This window comes from Ascaphus truei, chromosome 1 (assembly GCF_040206685.1).
Source record: "Ascaphus truei isolate aAscTru1 chromosome 1, aAscTru1.hap1, whole genome shotgun sequence".
Taxonomy (NCBI): Eukaryota; Metazoa; Chordata; class Amphibia; order Anura; family Ascaphidae; genus Ascaphus; species Ascaphus truei.
The window spans coordinates 451,228,577-451,248,887 of record NC_134483.1 but is presented as its reverse complement, the minus strand read 5'-3'; the positions used below and the strand labels follow the sequence as shown (position 1 = coordinate 451,248,887).

The 20,311-nt window shown below is 40.3% G+C and overlaps 1 protein-coding gene across 35 annotated transcripts in view; it reads left to right on the top strand.

The window, feature by feature from the left end:
• The window catches only part of ANK2 (ankyrin 2), a 613,918-nt gene that overhangs the window by 546,777 nt on the left and 46,830 nt on the right, over positions 1–20,311 (top strand). For 25 of the 35 annotated variants that reach the window (XM_075616768.1, XM_075616795.1, XM_075616740.1 and 22 more), the window contains 2 exons: positions 79–100; positions 2,598–8,216. In XM_075616768.1, coding sequence (XP_075472883.1) covers positions 79–100; positions 2,598–8,216 — 5,641 coding nt within the window. The remainder of the gene's footprint in view (positions 1–78; positions 101–2,597; positions 8,217–20,311) is intronic. The other 10 variants (XM_075616897.1, XM_075616930.1, XM_075616904.1 and 7 more) reach the window with 1 other exon arrangement.

Genomic DNA, 20,311 nt, shown 5'->3' with positions numbered 1-20,311 from the left:
TGTAAATGAGTATGTATTTTCATTGTAGTTCTGAAATGTTATTGTTTCTACCTCTAATTGCTATACATTTTCTTTTAGGGAAATTTAACGTCAGAGAAATGTAAGATTTTTTTATTATTATTATTACTAATTATTATTATTATTATTATCATATCAACCTTGGCTTTGAATTAGATCAATTTAAGCATGCTGAGTAGCTCAAAGCCATGCAGGCTACTTCCCACTAGTCTGTTCTCTAATTACTAACACTGCTTTGATAAAGAATGTGATACATGTAATGTACTAGCATTGTTCCAATAACATGAAAGCTATAGACTAACTGATTGCCAAATACTAGACAGACCCCTTCCCTAGCACTGACTCTTCCTTTGACCTTTCCCGTTCCTGCCGTTCCATTTTATGTTTCGCTGTGTATCTGTCGGCATAACATTGTCATCCCATTTATCAGCTAAATGACAGTATCACTTTTCAATAGCATCACTAGTCCTCTATTCATTTAACTGCTTATAGTACGAGTGGATTGATGCTTAAAAGCGATACTGTCCTACTGCTTTAGATGCCAGACAATATTACTGTGGTGAAGTTCTTATGGTTTCATACTTTCACTCAACAAATTCTATCCACGATCTTAAATGAAAGTACAGTATGATGAGAATAATTCTTACACTGCTATATTACGTTATAGCCTAAAATGATATATTTTGTTTTTGGTATTGTTTATATTTTTGTTCATCAGCATAGCATCATTTGTGGGTAGAGTTGAACAATATTGAGCAGTGTAAAACAAAAGCATTTGTAAAAAAAAAAACGTGCAAAGGGAACTCGGGGGAAAAAATCTGCTTTTTCTATGCATACAGTATGTGCATTGTTAAAATGTGCTCCAAATTAATGAATGTGCCCTAAACGTAAGCACATAGTAAATAGAATGCATTTGCAGACACTTTAAAAGGTATTGGTGTGTATTTTTATTTTAAAAAGGCAGTTTACTGGGGGCAGGCCACGTACAGTGAAACTTAGTTCAAGATTGCCTTTACGTCAATGGGATTCAAATATTCAGCAGAATATTCTATAACATTCCTAATTTAAGATTTTTGAGTGGTAGAATTCTTCTTGGAAGCAGAACTGGGTTTACAATACATCACAAGTGGTTCCATTAGTTAATTGGATTGTGGTACAGAAGTAGTGGAACATGTTTGATTTAGATTGTTCTGTATGCTTCATATGCATACTGCAGCGAACTTAATGCTGGATCATAACCAAATCATAGCAATACTTCACCACAGTATGTTGCAGATTATTTTTTATTTAATCCAAACCATACTTTTCAGCTCTTTAAGGTTAAGAGCTACATAGCCAATGCTTGCCGTTCCTTTGCTTTGCATGGAAATAACTTGACTTACATATACTGTGTGTGCGTGTGTGTTCAGTGTGAATGTTTCTGGTTGCTGTGCATAACATCTTTTGTATTTCAAATCACTTTTATGTTGATCCATGGTTACTCCTTTCTTTCCTTTGACTGTCTTCTCAAACTACACCTAATTTGGCCAGAAAGAACGAGGATGCTTCATGTAAAGGACCATACCTCCTAGATTTTCAAAAAAAGATACATTGCTCATGAGATTTCTTCCTGGATGAAATGCCGGTTTGCAGCTGATTCAGATACTCATTTTGTCACCAACTCCTTTGCTGCAGGAGAGGACTTCAAAGCAGTGGTTAAAGTGGTTAAAAAGTAGTTGTACTTTGCGGGAGAGCCCAATAGTTTAACTTATGGGAAGAAAAGTTACTTACACACCATCTCATTTTTATTGATGTCTTTGTTTATTAAGGAGGGGCATGTGTGCTTTATAAAACAGACCCCCAGTTATTTACTAGAAAATAAGAAGTGGAAATTATGGTCTGCAAATAAAACATCCGATATAATCAACACCACTGATCACCATTACACTTCAACCACTGCTTTGGCATATTGCTACTTGCTGCATTTCATTGCAAGCCACTCTGGCAGCAAAGGGCTAACTGACAGTAGTTTGGCACACAAATCCATCCATTCCTCTATATGTGATGACTTTATAATAAACATGCCAGTCTGTACCAATACTTTTAACCTGTTTTTCTGGCAGTTTGCTAGCACTGGCTTTCTCTTAGAGGCAATCGACTTTCAACAGTTTTAATGCTTGTATTTACTTTTTATTATTATTTCGGGCATTGATGTATATAGCATCCGAACAATCTTGAGATGCCTAGTTGTGTATTATTTCACTCTGTTGTTGTTTTTTTTTTATATCCGTTGTTTATTTATTAATTTATTCATTTATTGTATTATCCTACAATGTGATGTGTTATTGCTATTGTGTTGTATGTGTGAATGTGGCTCGTGTGAATTTTAAGCAAGTTATTTCCTGCCCATTTTCCTTCCCAGTTTCCTTTTCCTTTAGCGTTGTGTTCAAAGCCTTTTGGATCCACCAGCCATACCAAGCCCATTGCATTCACCTCCCTCACACCTCAAACAAAGCCTTAATTATTTCAATCCTGATTACATTATCCAATCTCTATTTTTGATTGCCATTTTATTTTAATGTCTCTCATTCACCTCAAAGATGATGAAGAGACGGAATCTACGGAAACGTCCATCTTGAAAAGCCATCTGGTTAATGATGTACCAGTATTAGCAAGTCCAGACTTGCTATCTGAAGTTTGTGAGATGAAGCAAGATTTGATTAAAATGACTGCAATCTTGACTACTGATGCTGTTCAGAAGTCAAATTCGCGTAAAGTGAAGGCCCTTGAAAAAGCAGACGAGGATCCAGGAGAACCTTTCGAAATTGTTGAAAAAGTGAAAGAAGATCTAGAGAAAGTTAACGAAATCCTGAGAACTGGAACATACACAGGCGAAGAATCATTTATTGAAGGAGCTCACTCTTTAAGATCATATAAAAAAGAAGAGGAATGGGTTATTGTAGGTGAAGATGAGGTTGAGGAAGCCAAATTGAGTGCACTTGAAGTTATAGAAACACCATGTATGGAGATAAGAATTGATAGAGGCCACAAAGAAAGGGTAACACCTGACATGATAGGAATAGTTAATTATCTCACCAATGATCTAAATGCTTATGTACCTGAGTTTGAGGTTACTCATACAAGTGAAACACAAACTAAAGAACAGCGCAAAATACCCATAGAGATTAAAAAACCTGTTAGAAGAAAACTAAAGGAAAGACAGAAGGAAGAAGAACTACAAGGAATGAGTGAGCAACCTGGCCTTACAAAGTTTAGTTCAGAAGAGTCATTAGATGAAGAAATAGGTGTCACCACGACCTCTGATTCAAATGTTAAATTAGTATCACCAGTTATAGAGGAAACACCAATTGGATCAATAAGAGATAAAGTAAAGGCTCTTCAAAAGCGAGTCGAGGAAGAGCAAAAGGGACTTCCAAATATTCCCAATAAAACACAATTGAAGGAGGTTGTTGGCGAACCGACTAAACAGCAAAAGGTAGCTCAAGGGGCCCAACCGCCTATTTCTCCCTCTGCTAAAACAGAGAATCTAGAAGAGACCATGTCTGTACGTGAGCTAATGAAAGCATTCCAATCAGGCCATGATCCATCAAAGGAAAAATCTGGACTTTTTGAGTACAGAACAGTAAAAGGTACAATGCAAAAACATGTCTCTGAAGAGAGCAAATCAACAGAAAGTTGTTTAGTTGTAGACATTAAAGTTCCTTCTCATGATGAAGCCGAAATACAGGTAGATTATTCAGAAAAAGACCAAGAGTTAAGACACAGTGAAAAAACAGTTGAGCAGGCAACCCAAAAAGAATGGGTTCAGTTGAAGTCGGATTCAGAGATACCAACAGATGCTTCTAAAGATAATTTAAGTGATAAACGGGAATTGACCCAGTGCCATAAATCATCTGAATCGTTTTATCCAGTGTTTGATGAAGAAAGCTCCAAAGAGCAATCTCATGTGAAAGTAAGAGTGAGCATTGGAGACCAGGATGTTGATCCACAAATTAGTCCTGACAGAAAAACATCCACAGACTTTTCTGATGTTATTAAAGAGGAGCTTGAGGACAATGACAATTATTTACAGTTTAAACATCTCTCAGAAACCGAAGGTTCTCAGTTAAATTTAGATCAAGTACTGATTAGTCCATTTAACATTGCATTCCCTTCAGACTATGGGGCAGATGGATTTCTACCAGCTTTAGCAGTACAAAGTGGTACATTTGATGACAGTTCAAGTAGCCCTAAACATGATGGAGGTGCAGATTCTCCGAGTGGCAGCTTATTAAATGGTACACCTCAGATTAGCTCAGAGGAAAGTTACAAACATGAGGGTCTAGCTGAGACTCCAGGAACAAGCCCAGAAAGTCTTTCCCTTTCATCTAAAAAGCCCCACCAACAGACTGAGGAAGAATTAAAAATCTCTAAGAGCAAAATATCTGAGCCAAGACCTCATGTTGATGAAAATGATCAGTTGCCCAGACAAGGTTACGTGCATTTGGCTAAATGTGAAACTATATCACAAGTGAGCGACCATTTACAACATTTTGCAAACGAACATCAAACTGTTATTAGTGAAACTTGTAGTACATTTGAAGTTTTCAATACTGGAGGAAACTTTACAACCGAAAAACAATTAGAATGCGCTGAAATCATTGATAGTTCTCCAATAAAAGATGAACTTCCTGTTACTGTAAGAAGCCCCCAGGGACTGGAGCTTATTCTTTCTACCAATTATGACGAAGCCAGCAGCCCAGTAGCAGATGAGTCAATAGCAGTCAGTCATACGGATTCATTAGAAGCAAGCCCAGTATTAGAAGATAACTCGTCACACAAAACTCCTGATTCTTTAGAGCCAAGTCCAACTAAAGAATCACCATGCCGTGATTCTCTTGAGAGTAGTCCGGTAGAACATAAAATAAAGTTTGGTATGGGTCAAGTTGCCCTTCATAGTGGTCTTAAAGCAGATATGACCACAGAACTGACATCTCTTCATTCTAGAATTTTCAGAGATCCAGATGGAAGCGCTGAGGATGATAGCTTAGAACAAACTTCCCTCATGGAAAGTTCAGGTAAGAGTCCACTCTCACCAGACACTCCCAGTTCCGAAGAAATAAGTTATGAGATTACTCCCAAAGCACAAGATTTACATGCATTCTCAATGCTTCCAAAGCCAGAGGTAATTACAGAAGTTACCGAAGAGCCAGAAGAGGATCTAGAAAGTGAACCAAAGAAAAGATTTACACCTGAAGAAGAAATGTTTAAAATGGTAACAAAGATCAAAATGTTTGATGAACTTGAGCAAGAAGCAAAGCAGAAAAGAGAATTCAAAAAAGAATCCAAGCAAGAAGAATGTGTGATAGTATCTGACCCAAGAAATTCAATTGAGGATGACCTAGAAGAGGGTGATATAAAATTGGTACAAGATGAAGATGTACATATTGTAGTAATGTCTGTAGAAAGCAGAAAAAGTTCTTCATCTTCAGAAAGTGAACCTGAGTTAACCCAACTGAAAAAAGGAGCTGAATCTGGTTTTTTGATGGATCCCGAAATTAGAGTTCAACCTCCCTCACCACTTCCACCAAGCTTAGATTCTAACTCAAGCCCTGAAGAGACAGCTTTTCAACCAATAGCATGTGAACAGGACTCTTTCAAATCCGAAGAGAATAAACTACCACATGACCCCCAAAAACCAGAACACGAAGAATTTAGTACATGTGGAAGCCTCAACATTTCCATAGATGAAATTACGGGTCTTCGGTCTGATGGTAGAGCAGTTGAAATTGATGAATCACAGATGAAGGGCACAGACGAAAGTGAGCTAGTAAGCCCTAATGGACCTATAGCACAGACTCATGTGGATGGCGTTGATTTAGGGGATGAGGAGGAGAAAGAAGAAATGAAAATAGAAACAGACTCACTTGTACACCACCATCATGAACCACTTGAAAATTATGGGGGTTTAGAAAGTATATCTTCTCATGGTTTAACAATCAGCAAATGTACATCTCCCAATGGAGATAATATTCAGGAGCATTATGCCACTCAGTGCCTAGAACACATTTCAAATTACAACAACGCAACCTATGCAATGCATAGTGATGGTTCTCTTGTTCTATCACCAGTGGAAGGTGATTTCACAGAAATTGAGATGGCGTTTGATACATCAAATATTGCAATTCAAAGTGATTATTCTCACATATATTCATCTACACACACATACAAAGATGAAATAGCTTTAGCAATAGATGGGGTAGCACTTGACAGTAGTAGTAGTGTTCCAGAGGTAACAAGTCCATATGAAAATGTTCCATCAGAACATTTTTTCACCCATGAAGGTATTGTTCCAGAGATAGGGGAAAAACATGACATTTTGCCAATTTCAAGTGAAGTGGATAGACTGACATTGGGTCCTTCAAGCGGAGAACATGATTTTTATGAAGAGATGAACTTAGAAAATGGTGAAAAATATACAACAGAATTCACAAGAGAGGATGCAGTGGATAAATTGCAATCAGACACTAAAATAACATCTTGGAGCTCATCATCAAGTAGTGACGTAGATGAATGTTTTACAAAAGATGCCTTATCAAATGATGCAGCAGAGAATCAATGCAGCAAAGTGGTCATAACAACGTCAGATTTTGACTCGTGGAGTTCCATAAGAGAAGATGATGCCGCTTTTGAAGCACGAGTTCAAGAGGAAGAACAGAAGATATTTGGCTTGATGGTAGACAAACAATCCCAGGGCACAACTCCTGACACCACTCCTGCACGTACACCCACAGAAGATGGCACACCGACCAGTGAACAAAATCCCTTTTTGTTTCAGGAAGGAAAGCTTTTTGAAATGACCCGCAGTGGGGCCATTGATTTAACCAAACGGAACTATGCAGATGAACCCTTCCACTTTTTTCAAATAGGGCAGCAGTGCGGGGAAGATGCCTTTCCAGAGGAAATCAAAGAAGAGAGTGGTGAAGAGGAGTCAGCTAATCCAGATAGTGTATCTGACCTTTTTGCTGCTGTAGAGACTGAGGTATTAACAAATGAGTTGCAGGATGCAGTAGAAGTTTTGTCTGATACTCAGATTATTACAGACGAGTTGGACATGGGAGCAGTTGATGATTTGGATACAGGAGTTGCAAAAACGGAACAAAAATCAAGGATTCCCATTAAAATGGGAATTTCTGCCTCGGCAAAATCATCTAAAAAGGGAACTGCAGATATGTACATAGCTGAGAAGCAATCCACAAATGTATTTGAAACTCAAGAAGGCTATGACAGCTCACAGGCTGAGCAATCTGTACCAGGTGTGCAGTTGGATTTTACAGCTGTTGAAAAATCAGAGTATTCTGAAAGAGACGATGAGTCACCTGATTCGTCACCCGAAGAGCAAAAGTCAGTGATTGAAATCCCAACTGCAGTTATGGAGTGTGGTCCTTTAACTGGAGCAAAGTCAAAAATTCCTGTGAGAGCTAGTTCTTCAGTGTCTGAAGAGTATTCCCAATCATTACACATACATTCAGAAGACAGTTTGCCAATAGATGACCTTATTCTTGTGGAAGAACAAAAACCAAAGTCAAAAATCCCTGTCAAAGCAGCTTTACAAAAAACTGAGCAAAATGTTATGCTTACAGAAACTTCAGACCCCAAACTTACTGAAATGAGTAGCAAGCTACCTTTAAAACAAGATATTAGAAGTAAATCTGAGTCTGATACACATTCATCTGTTGATGCCAAAGCTAAGCGTGCAGCAAAAACCAGAAGTTGTGCAGAGACACATTACGAGACCAGTGAAAGATCAAGTCATATATTTGAAGGAGAAACAGGTGAGGTGACTAAACCAAAGTATTCTTCAAGATTGCCAGTTAAAGCAAAGAGTTCACCACCCTTCCAAACTACAACCGATTCCACAAGTATTGATAAAGATCAGTTTTTTGAAATGTATAGAAACTCCATTGATTTCTTTGAGGAGATAAGTGATGAAGCATCAAAGCTAGTGGATAGAATTATACAGGCCGAAAAGGAACAAGAAATACTATCTGATGATGAGAGTAGTGCCTTTGAAATTTCAGTAATTGAAAATGTTCCAGTGGTTGAAGCTCAGCAGTCTGTTTCTGAAGACATCTTTGACACAAGACCAATATGGGATGAGTCAATTGAGACTCAAATTGAACGCATTCCTGATGAACAAAGCCATGATAAAACTCAAGGTATTTGCCATCAACAGGGGAGATTCCCTATACTGCGCATGTCATAGATTTGGTAATTTCTGTAATTCGTGAAACATTTTCTTTAAGCTTTTTGTGATTGGGGTTGTGTTTGTGCAAGTTGTGACTGTTTTAATGTCATTTTTGCGGTTACTTGTTTGTGAAAAATCTCAAGATTGGATATTGTGAATGCTTTTAAAAGCATTAACAATAACATTTCATTGAATTAAGCATCAACCTTAGCGTCAAGGCCTGTAGAGATTTGGGTTTCTATCAATTATTATTATATGCACTTATAAAAAATAATATTGATTTGAACAAATGATTTGAATGCACACAAATACCAAATACAGTAACAGTAGGTAAAGAAATATATAGGGCGGTTCAAAAGGAGGATTTGCATTTAAATATGAATTCCTTTGTTTTTATCTCCCAAGGATTCCAGCTACTAGATATATCGACCAAAAGTTAAGAAATGGTGCTAAGCCTTAGCATACCTTAGGTGACATTCAGGAGAATTGAAATTTGGGTGCACTAAGGTTTGCAACCGTTTAATATCTCTGGACTAAAGTTGCAGCTGTTGGCCCATATGATCATCTAAATTTTACAGTTGCTTGCTACTATCAAAATATATTAATGAAGCTATACCATAAAAAAAAAAATCATTCTCCCCCCCCCCCCCAGTTGGAAAGCAGGGGGTCTCTGGAGCTGAACTACATTGATTTGAGCTCCGGGGACCACCTGTTTCCCAAAATACTTACCTCTAAAGTGGCTGTCGGTATCTCATCTGTTAAAGGTCCCTGGTAACGCGGGCCAATAGGAAGCCACAAGGGATCTAACGACTTCCTATTGGCCTGCGGGACACAGGACCTTTAAACAGACATTTTCCGTGCCTAGCGGGGCTGCTGCTGGAGGTTTGAGAGTTCTTCTTTGTAAGGATGAAAGAGAGAAGTTGAGCTCATGAGACACATTAAAACTATGAAGTTATCATAGATCCTGCACTTTGGGGTTTACCTTGGCTTTTCATTAAGGCCCAAATATGTAATGCAGAACCCCTCTTTTGAGGTAAGTAATGTGAAAGCGTTAATGATAATAAACTGCAGGGCTTATGCAGCATGTTGTGGAACATTTTGAAATAGAAAATAGTTAAGGATCATAGATTTCAGACTTTGTTTCTGCATTAAGAAAACAGGGGGATGGTAAAAGGATGTATGTTGATATTTTAAGGAGTTAAACCAGCCATTAGCAACGGGAGTTCCCATACACTGCAAGTTGATAGTTAATTAAACAGTAGGTACTATATATAGTCCAGTATTTTTTATTTGATTAAAAGTTCTTAATATGGGATGAATGAAGTGCATTTATAACCATTAAGTTAACATGAAACTCACATTCTGCAGGCCTCGCAATGTTCTGGTTTGGGCTTTCTTTTTTATGATATCTTCCAGTGGTAGCATTTAATGGGTATCATTTAATTAAGGTTATGCAATTCAATCTCTCCTTTTGAAAACCTCTGTTTGTAATATTTCTGCTGAAAAGAACTGTACAAATTACTGACGTTAAAAAAAGAAAGTCTGGTGCCGTATGTTGGCTAATAATACAGGTCCATCTCAGATTGTTTAAAAGGCAAAATATAGTGCCTACTAAAGTGATGGTTTACATTAGGTGCAAAGATTATACAACAAACGTGGATACACAATTATATCCAATACAGTATAAACACAGTGAATATCAGGGAACAAATATAAATAACTATACTTTACAGCCTATAGTAAAATAAAGTCCCATAGAATCAAAATAATCAAATGGTGATAAATCTTATCTGTTGTGAAAGAAATGGTTCCAAAATTGAAGTAGAACCAGGGATCTCACTTTATAGCTGATTTTTACAGGCTTCTTCAATCATTGTAAGAATGCTAGTGCCTGAAACGTTTCATGGACAATTCTTACATGAGACGTTTCTGGTGGAGTAGCAATTAATGATGCTCTTTGTTATTTATGGATGTAAATTGGCTGAATCAAGAGCTCTACTGGCGCTGAACTGCACTATTTTTAGCTGCAGGAACTTCCCCTGGTTTCCAAGACATTGACCGTGTTTTTATTTTATTTCTTCTGCAGGGAAAAAACATCCCTGGCAGCCACTAATCAGTTGTGTCCCCAACAGCGAAGTTAGAATATTATTAGGGATTTTTTTTTTTTATATATCATAAAAAAAACCTGTTATTTCTGTAAAAAAAAGGGAAACGGCTGCTTCCACATGGACAAGTTATCCATGTCATCCATGCCGTTTGATCTCCAGTCGAATCAAGAAGCACATTTCGATCTAGAGATTTAAAAGATATGACTGAGAATTAACTCTCACACTCTGTGTTACTACAGTATACTATTGCACGTGACAGGAGATCAGAGAAAATGACTGTTTGAATTCTGTCCTTGTTAGGGGCCTATTCAATTATCTCTGATATTCTGAATGCAAAATTGGACGAAAACGGCATGCAATTTGATGTGATTATGAATTATAAATGCGTAAAAAAAATCAGAATTGACATCTCATGTGCACTTTTTGCCCGATTTGTTGCAATACCGGCTGGACACTGACAAAAATCTCCCTTCTACCTATTGCATGCCATAAAGCAGGGGTAGCCAACTCCAGTCCTCAAGAACTACCAATCGTCTTGAGCACTAGAGTTGGCTACCCCTGCCATAGAGGCTAGTAAAGTGTTGCCATACAATGTCTTGCTAACCACTGTGGCATACAGTGCAAGAGGTTAACCTCTCTCACCTCCCCCAATCGGTATCAATGAGAACACCGAAGCACTCTTAGAAGTCCAGGTAGCATTACTCTTGCTGATGGGGTTAATGAACCATTAATTTATTATAGCTATGTTTAGATAACATGTATTTGTATATGTACTGTGATATAGCCAGTCTCTAGGAGCTGGAATAGGGCAGCCATGGGATTTTCCAGTGTACAGAGAGTTAATTTCTCCTAGAGTAGTTACAGTAGTTCAGCTGCAGATAATCAGGATGAACTGCTGAATGAACAAGGAAGTGTTTTAAGGCAGACACAGGAAGCTGCCATGCTGAGAGAGACTGCTGTTCCCAGAGAAGGGGGACAGAGAAGAGTTCTCCCCAGCTGTGGAAGCTGGCACAGTCCCCTAGACCTGCTGGCGATGGTCACGGAGTCTGCTGGGACTGCCTGGGTCGTAATCCCAGAAAGAGAAGAGCTAAGTAACATATTAATGTACTGAAGACTATGTTGTTGCATATGCCAGGGCATGTTTTGGGGGTGGTAACCAACTTAGCTGTACATCCAGTTATAAGGGCTGAAGCTACAAGTATAATTAGTCTCCTAAGTGGAGTAGGCGTTTATTTTATGATTTGTTAACAGGTGGACCTGTTAGTGTATAATTTATCCTTGTAAATAAACCCTGTATAGAGAAATACTACATTTCCTCCCCTAATCTGGGACTAAAAAGAGACTGCAACGTGGTGTGGGCATCACAATTGGTGGAGATAATGTGAGCAGTCCAAAAGGTACTGAGCAGCGGAAACTGTGCGTTTGAAAATAAATGCGGGGATTTAAAATGGCCACCCAAAGGAAGTGAAAAAAAAAATTCTGCAAGTAAAGTCTGCCCCACTGTGTATGACCAGTTGTGCTTACAGGATACACCGGGAAAGATATAAAGAATTGAGGAACTAGCGCCTCCAAGAGGTCAAGGTGAAGAATACGCCTGGATTGAAAAATGGTGGACATAATGTGTTATCTGTGTAATATGCCTGGCCACACAAAGCAGTGCCCTTTGAGGAAGGAGCGTCCCTCTGTGGCCCCGCAAAAGGAACCGCAGATGTGTTTATGGTGTAAAGAGCCTGGTCACATCAAACACTGCCCCTTCAGGCCGTATGATGATGATGATGAGGAGGAGGACTCCTAGGGGCCCCATGAAAAGGACAGCCTCAGCAGCTAGAGAAATATTTTTCCAGTGAGCCAAGTGACTACAGCAGCAAGCAATGTGCTGTGGTCACAAGGAAAATGCAGAAGTTTTTTTTTTTTAGAAAGTGCACATTCATTACCACTGATGAGAAAGAGAGAGAATGTGTGCCCAGTAGTGCTGATCTATCAGAATCTACCCGAGTAAACAAAAAGAAGGCTGGTAGGTTGCTTAGGTCCGGCGCCACAGCCAGTGACTGAATCAGAGGCACTTCCGGTTTGAATAAGGATTCTTTATTGAATGCACAAAAGGACACAATGGGACACAGGCTACACCTCAGTCTCCCCCTCAACGCGTTTCACGCTCTGAATTGCGCTTCATCTTGGAGTGGGGAGCTTTGGTCTGAGCCTGCACATTTATGGTAAAAAAAGCCCGCGAAAAACGGGTTTAAAACATGTTAACCCATGATTTACCAATATCCTAATTGATTATAGTAGTGCTGTTAAATCATAGTCCCATCAATGCTTATTAAATAATAAATGCACTTAAGCCCTAATTATCTCAGCATGGTGATGTGGAAAGATGTACTGCACTAATACATCACAGTGAGTGTATACTCACTGTTCTGGTAAATTATCATAGGAACAAAAAGATAAAACACTTTATGCAACAGATCAAGAAGTAAATAACTCTAAGGATCATTAGCAAAGACAAGATCTAATATTAGATCTTGTCATTTTAACTCTTAGTGTCAATAGTGACATTCTAAAGAGTACAATAATAATTATTAAATGAATCGGTAAATAGATCCCTATAGTGAGAAATAGTGGGAAGAAAGGAAGGGAGGGGAAGGGGAAGGGGGGGGGAGGGAAGGGGAAGGAGAAAGGGGAGGAGGGGAGGGGAGAGGGAGGGGGGAAAAAGGGGGAGGGGGAAGGAAAGGGGAGAAGAAACCAAACAGAAAAAACAACAAATAAAGACAGAAAATACACCAGGCTAAGACTAACTAATAAATCTCAAATATTACCACAATTATTTAAAAGAAGATTGTATCAAAGTGTATCACAGCAGAATCAAAAAGATACATCAAAGGAAACAGCGCAGGTCTCATTCAATATTTAGCCCATTGGGTTGCAATGTTTTCAGCGTGAAGATCCAATGTGCTTCACGCTGATGTAATATTTTAATTCGGTCACCACCTCTGCAGAGTAAAGAAATATGTTCCAACCCCACACACTGTAGAGATCCAATTGAACCCAATGGGCAAGTATTGAAGTGATAGGATACAGGATGCAACAAATCTTTATTTCGTATGAGCCTTAAGTGTTCTAAAACACGTACCTTAAGAAGTCTACTTGTAAGGCCCACATATTGTTTGTTGCATTTACACATCAAAAGATAAATGACAAAATCTGACTGACATGAGATATAGGATTGAATTTTGAACCTGCGTGTTCCATCTCTGTCCGAGAAATTAGTCGTTTTAATCATATTTGGACAAATGGAGCATCGTCCACATTTGTATGAGCCTAGAAGTTTGGGGAACAGGGAAAGGGGGTTCCTATTTGACTTTAAAGGACGAAGCATACTGGGTGATAGTTTATTTCCTATGGTAGCTGCTTTACGAAATACCACCCATGGACCTGAGGATACCATGTTCTGCATCAACGGATCCAGGGCTAGGGTGCCCCAGTGTTTACGAATAATGGATCTAATGGCACCTGCCTGATCACTGTAGTCAGTGATAAAGTATGGTACCTCCGAGGTCTCGACAAGATTTTTTTGTCTGAATTGACTTGAAGTTATATCAATCAAAGACTCTCTGTCCGTAGAGAGAGCCGATTCATATGCCTGCTCCAGGACTTGGGCATTATATCCCCTTGAAAGGAACCTACCTTTCATCTCATCCGCCCTTCGCAGGAATTGTTCCTCGATGGAGAACTTTGTTCGAAGTCGCAGGAATTGTCCTCTTGGGATTCCTTTGACCAGAGGGCGGGAATGACAGCTTTTGGCATGTAACAGGGAATTTCTGGCATTATCCTTCCTAAAGATATCAGTCTGAATTTTACACTCCATGTCAACAAAGAGATCAAGATCCAAAAATTGGATACTCTGTTGATCATAACTGTGTGTAAATCGAAGATTCAGATAATTATCTGCCAGAAATTCAAAGAATTTATTGAGATCATCTTCCCCACCACTCCAGATCAAAAGTAGGTCATCAATATAGCGTTTGTAGAACACTATATGATGACGGAAAGGGTTTAAATCACCCTCCCCCTTTTTTCCCCCTCCCTCTCCCCTCCTCCCCTTTCCCCTTCCCTCCCCCCCCCTTCCCCTTCTCCCCCCTTCCTTTCTTCCCACTATTTCTCACTATAGGGATCTATTTACCGATTCATTTAATAAATGAGGGGAGGGGGGGTGTGGAAAGAGCTCAAGCTACTGTCTAAGGAACGGTGCCAGGGGTAAAGGATAGAGAGCAACAACTACACTTGCCTAGGCAAGAAAAAGGACCCCTTTACAACAAGCACTCGTATTATAATGGACGTGAGGAAATAAAATAAATGAAACCTTTATTAATTATAAGGGTAAAAAGAGGAAGTGAAGGGATAGACACACAACACAATAAAAAAAGTATTGAGCAAATACTTCACAGTCCTGTTGTTTAGACTGGTAGAAATGTAAATATAGGGAACCTTGTGGGAACTGGCAAATGCAGAATAGATGTATAGCTTGTGCCTCAGTGTGGTATAGATGTTAAACCAGATCTGGTGTCTGTCACTGGTATACCGGACAGATAGTGGTATATATACCCACAACTGATTAAATTGTTTCTCTAGAAGAGTACACAGTAGTTGGATGAATGAGTAGGGAGTGATCTGTGCACAATGTCTCAAACTCCCATACCAGATATCTCCAAATACTATTAAAGCTAAGTATAGTACTCTATATATTGAAGAGTAAACAAAATAAATAATAAAAATAAAAAAAAGGTGGTGGGCGCTCCTTCGTGACGTCAGCACGTGTCAGTGCAGTGGCGTCTAGCGTTCAGTGTAGCTACGAGGCAGCCATTATAGGGCTGAGAAATATCGAGGCTACCCGTCACTCACAATATACTCCCCTCCACCCGTGTTGTGTGTCTATCCCTTTACTTCCTCTTTTTACCCTTATAATTAATAAAGGTTTCATTTATTTTATTTCCTCACGTCCATTATAATACGAGTGCTTGTTGTAAAGGGGTCCTTTTTCTTGCCTAGGCAAGTGTAGTTGTTGCTCCCGATTCATTTAATAATGATTATTGTACTCTTTAGAATGTCACTATTGACACTGAGTTAAAATGACAAGATCTAATATTAGACCTTGTCTTTGCTAATGATCCTTAGAGTTATTTACTTCTTGATCTGTTGCATAAAGTTTTATTTTTTTGTTCCTATGATAATTTACCAGAACAGTGAGTATACACTCACTGTGATGTATTAGTGCAGTACATTTTTCCACATCACCATGCTGAGATAATTAGGGCTTAAGTGCATTTATTATTTAATAAGCATTGATGGGACTATGATTTAACAGCACTACTATAATCAATTAGGATATTGGTAAATCATGGGTTAACATGTTTTAAACCCGTTTTTCGCAGGCTTTTTTAACCATAAATGTGCAGGCTCAGACCACAGCTCCCCACTCCAAGACGAAGCGCTATTCAGAGCGTGAAACGCGTTGAGGGGGAGACTGTGGTGTAGCCTGTGTCCCATTGTGTCCTTTTGTGCGTTCAATAAAGAATCCTTATTCAAACCGGAAGTGCCTCCGATTCAGTCACTGGCTGTGGCGCCGGACCTTTTCTTTCTGCCTGCTATACACACTGAAGGCTGCACGCCGGGACAAGAGTACAGAGGAAGACAGGACCGAGGTCTGAAGTGAGCTTTCAATTGGTAAGTACAATCTTATCAAGCTCTGACTTCCATTCTGGTCCGTTTGCATACCCTGTCTCTTTTCATGTGACTTACACTGATACTATCAGTGTTGGATAACAGCTTGAGCGCAGGACAGCCTTCTATCTTTGGTAGGTTGCTTAGACAGGAAGCTATAGAAAATGTTAAAGATGGCCCTGTAAGAAGGGAGTCTAGCTGAAGCACTGCAGAATGCAGAGTGGGTGCTGCAAGAAGAACATGTCTCGCTGGAGCAGCACACGCAAGCAACTGCAGTGCCAGCTGCAAGAGCTGTGTGCAAGTCTGCAAGTGGCCAAGGAGAAACAGACAGATGCCAAGGAGAAGCAGCGAGTTCTACAGGAAGCAAGAGTCCAGGCTGCTAACCAAGTACAAGTGCTACAGGAACGGCTGAGTTCCAAGTATGTCCACACAGAGCAGCATGAGGAGCTGAAGGCCATGCCGAGCATCACCAGAGCATCGCTGGAGGTGGAGCTTATATGCCAGGTAACTCTGTATGAGAGGGTGCAGGAAAAGGTCCAGAAACTGGAGCAAGAGTTGGAGAAGCAGAGAGGCTGCTCCATCCCATGAGTTAGTACGCCAAGGAGAAAGAGGCCTGGAAAACAGAAGCAGCAGCAGCGATCCTAGCCACAAAAACTGCGATGCTCCTAAATATGAAAGAGGCGCTGATGCAAACCAAGAGCAAGCACAGGGAAGAGGTGAATGCCCTGAGAGGAGACTTGCAGGATCAAATTGCTGAGCTCAAAATACAGCTCACCAAAAGGGAAGAGAGGGAGGAGGTGTCTGCCCGTCAGGTGACCGACCTGACACTACACTATGAGACTGAGATGGCCAGTATTCGCAAGCTTCTAGACCACGCGGCCAATGAGAGAGCCCGGCTGCAGGGGGAGCTGGACCAGGTCCGGGAGGAGCACTGGCAGCTGCAGGTCAGAAATAGAGAAAAGGAAACCGAGTTAAGCCGTGCTCTGTATCAGCGGACAGATGTGGAATCACGACTCAACTCCAAAGAAGCTAAACTAGCAGCTGCACTGAATGGAAAAAGAAATGCAGAAGGACAGCTTCTAGACCTGAGAAAGGACCTGGAGTCTGAGCGTGCTGGCCGCAAAATGGCAGTGAAACAAAAGCGTGACCTGGGCGAGGAGCTCGAATCTCTGAAGACTGAGCGAGACGCTACGTTGGACTCTACTGCTGCCCAGAAGGAGGTTTCTCAGATGAAGATGGAGAAAAAGGTTACAAACTTTAAACAGACACTTGGGCCACAGAAGTAGTCCATGGAAAAGATGGCGATAGAGTTAAAACAGAATGAGGCTTCACGGAACAGTAATGCACAGGTGTCTCAACTACAGGAAAAGGTGTTGGCCTCAGCCAAACGTCTATATCTTACAGAAACTAATGCCCATGAAGACAAGGGTATAGTGAGAGCAGGGACACCGCTCAACTGCAAAACGAAAATGCAAAGTTCAAAGCGTCTGAGCAAGTTGTGCGCGTCGGTAAGTGTGACTGCAATGCTGTTGCAGTACTACAGTCTACTTTCCACAAAGAATGGAAAAAGGGGAGTAGAGTCCTGGCAGAGAGAGCTAACAGACAGCAGGAGGCTCAGGAACCTTTGCAAGAAGGGACATAACAAAAGTGGAGCTTCAACCCTAAACTCAAACCGGCACACGACAAAGAGGTAGCGAAGTACTAGTCTGCAGGCCCAGAAGGCCTTGTAATTGCCCCGAAGGAAAAAGTCTTCAACTGGAAGGCCAGGAAAAAGAAGAGATGGATGTCAGATGTCTCTGACAAAGAGGCTGGTGCAAGGGAATTGTGCACGGGCCACGTCACAGGACAATGTTACGCTGGGGAGGGAGATATGTGATACAATCACTGTCTCTAGGTGCTGGAATAGGGCAACTATGGGACTTTCCAACGTACAGAGTTAATTTCCCCTAGAGTAGCTAGTTCAGCTGCAGATAATCAGGATGAACGGCTGAATGAACAAGGAAGTGTTTTAAGGCAGACACAGGGAGCTGCCATGCTGAGAGAGACTGCTGTTCCCAGAAAAGGGGGACAGAGAAGAATTCTTCCCAGCTGTGGAATCTGGCACAGTCCCCTAGACCCGCCGGACATTGGTCACGGAGTCTGCTGGGACTGCCTGGGTCATAATCCCAGGAAAAGGATGAAAGGACGCAAGACCATGCAGAAGCAGGGATGTCCTGTCCTTAACATTGGACTTACAGAGGAGAGATTCTCTGAGCTCTCGTGGGGCTGAGCTCCCCTAAGAAGGAAGGACGCGAGACCATGCTGAAGCAGGGATGTCCTGTCCTTAACATTGGACTTACAGAGGAGAGATTCTCTGAGCTCTCGTGGGGCTGAGCTCCCCTAAGAATGAAGGACGCAAGACCGCGCTGAAGCAGGGATATCCGGTCCATAGCTTTGGAATTACAGAGGAGGGATTCTCTGAGCTCTCACAGGGAACTACCTGGAGCCCCAACAGAAAGAGAATAGCTAAGTAACATATTAATGAACTGTAGACTATGTTGTTGCATATGCCAGCCCATGTTTTGGGGTGGTAACCAGCTTAGCTGTCCATGCAGTTAGTAAGGGCTGAAGCAACAAGTATAGTTAGTCTCCTAAAAGGCGTAGGCATTTATTTTATGATTTGTTTTGACTTAAAGGGACGGTGGGCCTGTTAGTGTATAATTTATCCTTGTAATTAAACCCTGTATAGATAAATACTACGTTTCCTGCCTTAATCTGGGACTAAAAGAGACTGCAACGTGGTGTGAGCATTACAGTATGTGTGTGTGTATATATATATACTGTGACCATGCAGCAAGCTTAAGCCTATAGGGAACCATGTTAAAAATGGTTATTGAGGCAAAAAGTGACACTGTGTGCTCATTTGCATGTCATTTCCCAGAATCCCTTGCTGCAGTGGAAGTGCTGTATGCTGGGTGATAATGGGGAAAGGCAGGGTTGCAGACCTGCCTAAGACATGCAGATGAGCATACAGTTATATTTGCATATATATATATATATATATATATATATATATATATCTATATGTATGTATGTGTATATATATATATATATATATATATATATATATATATATATACAGTGGTTGACAAATCACCAAAAAATCTACTCGCCACACAAAAAAATCTACTCGCCACCTAGTACCAAACGTGTGCTGCTTGGGCCAATATTTACTCGCCCGGGGGTTAAATCCACTCGCCCGGGGCGAGCAAATGTATAGGTTTGTCGAACGCTGTATATATATATATATACTAACATTGTCAAAACAAATGTAAAAATATATATGTATATATAGGCCTCTAGTAACTGTTAGATGGAAGGGAGTCGGGTGTATTAAGGTGGGTAATAGGGTTACAGTGGGTGTACTGTGGTGGGAGGTTTGGCCCCTTGGAGGGTAGGTGGGAGAGGTTAACTCCTTTTTTGCCTTAGCGGTTAGTAAGAAATGCCTCTATAACATGCAACGGTTAGATTGTTAGGGTAAGTGGAGATTTTTGGGCGAGGTTTAACACCATACAGATATGAAGGAATGTATGATGCATGCCTTCATTACTACTTTTGTTGCTAAGTTAATAAAGCAAGCCTTTCACCTGAGATACCTGTAAAATATGCTATTTTAAATATGTTAAATATATTAAAATGATTTAAATTAGCACATTTTCCAGGTATCTCAGGTGTGTTCACAGGTATCTCCCCCATGCAGAGCATAGATTTACTTATCTCTCACACTCATCTGCTCTCTGGCTAAAGTCCAACTTACCTACCTGAGGAAGGTGACATTTCTAACCGTGCTGTTGCAGGTGATCGGCAAACACTCCGCTTAGTGAATAGCCCGTGAAAAATGTATTTTGCGCGTTTGCCTCACTTTCATTCAAAATGTGCAGATTGCACGGAAATGCGTATCCGGAATCAACCTGCATTAAATGGAAAACCCGAAGCCATTATTGCATTGCTTGGACATACAATAAGGGCTTAATGAATGTGGCGAGATACAATTTAGCACACATACAGTATGCACTTATGTGAGTTGAATGAGAAGGCCCAATAGAAAGATATTTAATGTGGTAAAGCACTTCAATAATGACAACATTAACATCTGCTCCTTTCAATTAAAGTACTAATGGCTTAATGTAGCAATGAAACATTTCTACCAATACTTCCTCTCTTTTTTCTTTTTAGTGGCATGCACTGGTACTATTTGTAA